General features: G+C 50.4%; 1 protein-coding gene across 1 annotated transcript in view; it reads left to right on the top strand.

The window, feature by feature from the left end:
* EHD2 (EH domain containing 2) overlaps nucleotides 1-2,942 on the top strand; it is an 11,055-nt gene that overhangs the window by 3,347 nt on the left and 4,766 nt on the right. The window contains exon 4 of the mRNA XM_007943034.1: nucleotides 877-1,041. Coding sequence (XP_007941225.1) covers nucleotides 877-1,041 — 165 coding nt within the window. The remainder of the gene's footprint in view (nucleotides 1-876; nucleotides 1,042-2,942) is intronic.

Genomic DNA, 2,942 nt, shown 5'->3' with positions numbered 1-2,942 from the left:
ACAGCGCCCCTAGAGGACAGAGTGGAACTGCCCCACAGGGTCTCCAAGGCTGTCAATCTTCACAGAAGCAAAGCCCAAACCACACCCACTGCAGTGGAGTGGATTCTGACTCACAGCGCCCCTAGAGGCCAGAGCGGAACTGCACCACAGGGTTTCCAAGGCTGTCAATCTTCATGGAAGCAAAGCCCAAACCAAACTCACTGCTGTGGAGTCTATTTGACTCACAGCGCCCCTAGAGGACAGAGTGGAACTGCTCCACAGGGATTCCAAGGCTGTCAGTCTTTACAGAGTTGTTGTTGTTATGTGCTGTCTAGTCGGACCCGGCTCATAGTGACCCCTCCTTGGGTTTCTGAGGCAGTATCGCTACAGAAGTAGATTGCCCCATCTTCCTTCTGAGGAGTGGCTGGTTTGAACTGCCAGCCTTCCAGTTAGCAGTCAAGTGCCTTAGGCACTACGCTACCAGAGCTCCTAATCTTTACAGAAGCAAAGCTCAAACCAAACCCTTGCTGTGGAATCGATTCTGACTCAGTGCCCCTAGAGGACAGAGTGGAACTGCCCCATAGCTTTCTTCCTCTGAGTGTTGTGTGGGTTCGAACAGCTGACCTTTTTATTAGCAGCTGAGTGCTTCAACCAGTGGTCTACCAGGTCTCCATCCGTAAAGATGACAGCCAAGACAACCCCATGGGGTAGTTCTACTGTGGACCACACGGGGTCGTCCCGAGTCAGAATTGACTTGAGGGCAACAGGTATTTTGGCTTTTGTGGATTTGCCAGTTTGTTTATCCGTTGACCTGTTGGAGGACACCCTGGGAATCTGTGTTATAACAAGCCCACCAGGTGGGGCTGACGAGGGACCCCTCTCCTTGTTCCCTGCCAGGTCCACACGTACATCATCAGCTACCTGAAGAAGGAGATGCCCTCCGTGTTTGGGAAGGAGAACAAGAAGAAGCAGCTCATCCTTAAGCTGCCGGTCATCTTTGCTAAGATCCAGCTGGAACATCACATATCGCCCGGGGACTTCCCCGACTGCCAGAAGATGCAGGTGGGAGCCCGTCCAGCAGGGGGCGCCGGGAGGGTGGGACCTTGGGCTTCTGTGGGCTCCAGGCTGGGACGTCAGAAACTGAAAGGATGGGCAGGGATTCTAAAGGCACCTCCTGCAACCTGGGGGTGTGCTGTTAGGAATTGTTGTTGTTTGCCATCGAGTCAGACCCGACTCATAGCGACCCCTCCTTGGGTTAGAAATTAGTCTGAGCCAATGAAGAGAAACGAAAAAAGGAGCCCATTGCTATCAACTCCATTCCGCCTCACAGCGCCCCTAGAGGACACAATAGAACTGCACCATAGGGTTTCCCAGGCTGTCAATCTTTATGGAAGCAAAGCCCAAACCAAACCCACTGAGATGAATTCGTTTAGCCTTCCTCATCCCCCAGGTGAAGGCACACTGATGTTACCACTCCTATTGCACAAAATTGAAGCTGAGGCCCAGAGAGGTGAAGTTACTAGCTGGGGGACACACAGCTCTGAAGCGCAGAGCTGGGTTGGAACCCAGGTGGCCAGCCGCTCCCAAGTTGCACGCCCCACCCCTTTCTGGTCAGGAGTAACCGCCTGTCTGCCTTGACTCTGGAAATTAACAAGGCTCGGTGTAATGAAGAGTTTCCTGCTTCTTTGAGTGCTTCTGACTCCCAGCCCAAACCATTTAGAATCACCCCTGTGAGAAGCAGCACGGACGCCCATAACCCAGCTACACTAGCACACAATGACTTTGTTTTGGGGTTTCAGGGTCCCTGTCTTAGTTATTAAGGAGCTCTGGTGGTGTCGTGGTTAAGGCATTTGGCTGCTAACCAAAAGGTCGATGGTTCCAACCCACCAGTTGCTCCATGGAAGAAAGATGAGGCAGTCCGTGTCCGTAAAGATTTACAGCCTTGGAAACTTAATGGGGGTTGGTATGAGGCAGAATCCACTGAATGGTAGTGGAATTGGTTTGGTCTTAGTCATCCAGGGCTGCTCTACTGGCAGTTACAAACGAGTTCCCTTACTATGTCTGTCTTTAAGCCAAATCTGCACAGTAAATCAAATACAGTTAGGTATGGTTTATACTGAAAGTCAGTTGGTCAGATGTTTGTCTCAACATGTAGCATATAGTGTGCCTTTCTATGCATAAAAGCATTAAAGAAACACTTGCAGATACACTACAACATTTTTAGCCTAATAATACAGTAATAATAATATGTGTTTTGATGTACATGGCAAAGCAGCACCCATTGGTCATTACGAACCGTTGTTTGTACCTCAAACGTTTTAATATAATAGGCTTTCTGGGCTTGACTTGTATTAACAACTATAGGTTGTATGTATGTCTTAACCTGATGACTGCCTGTAACAGAAATACCACAAATGGGTGGCTTTAACAAACAGACATTTATTCTGTCATGGTTTGTCGTTGTTGTTGTTGATATGTGCCATCGAGTCAGACCTGACTCATAGCGACCCCTCCTTGGGTTTCCAAGGCAGTATCTCTACGGAAGTAGATTGCCCAGTCTGCCTTCTGAGGAGTGGCTGGTGGGTTTGAACCGCCAGCCTTCTGGTTAGCAGTCAAGTGCCTTAGGCACCGCACCACCAGAGCTCCTACCTTCACAGAAGCAAAGCCCAAACCAAACCCAGTGCCTGGAGGGGCTTCTGACCCACAGCGCCCCTAGAGGACAGAGTGGAACTGCACCACAGGGTCTCCAAGGCTGTCAGTCTTTATGGGAGCAAAGCCCACACCACACCCACTGGGAGCAAAGCCCAAACCAAAGTCACCGCCATTGACTTGACTTGACTCATAGCCACCCCTCCTTAGGTTTCCCAGGCAGTATCACTATGGAAGTAGATTGCCCCATCTTCCTTCCGAGGAGTGGCTGGTGGGTTTGAACCGCCAGCCTTCTGGTTAGCAGTCAAGTGCCT

Source organism: Orycteropus afer, unplaced genomic scaffold, assembly GCF_000298275.1.
Source record: "Orycteropus afer afer isolate SDZICR_OR568_19922 unplaced genomic scaffold, OryAfe1.0 scaffold00099, whole genome shotgun sequence".
Classification (NCBI taxonomy): domain Eukaryota; kingdom Metazoa; phylum Chordata; class Mammalia; order Tubulidentata; family Orycteropodidae; genus Orycteropus; species Orycteropus afer.
The sequence above is the reverse complement of the archived record's forward strand: the minus strand, read 5'-3'. Positions and strand labels throughout refer to the sequence as shown.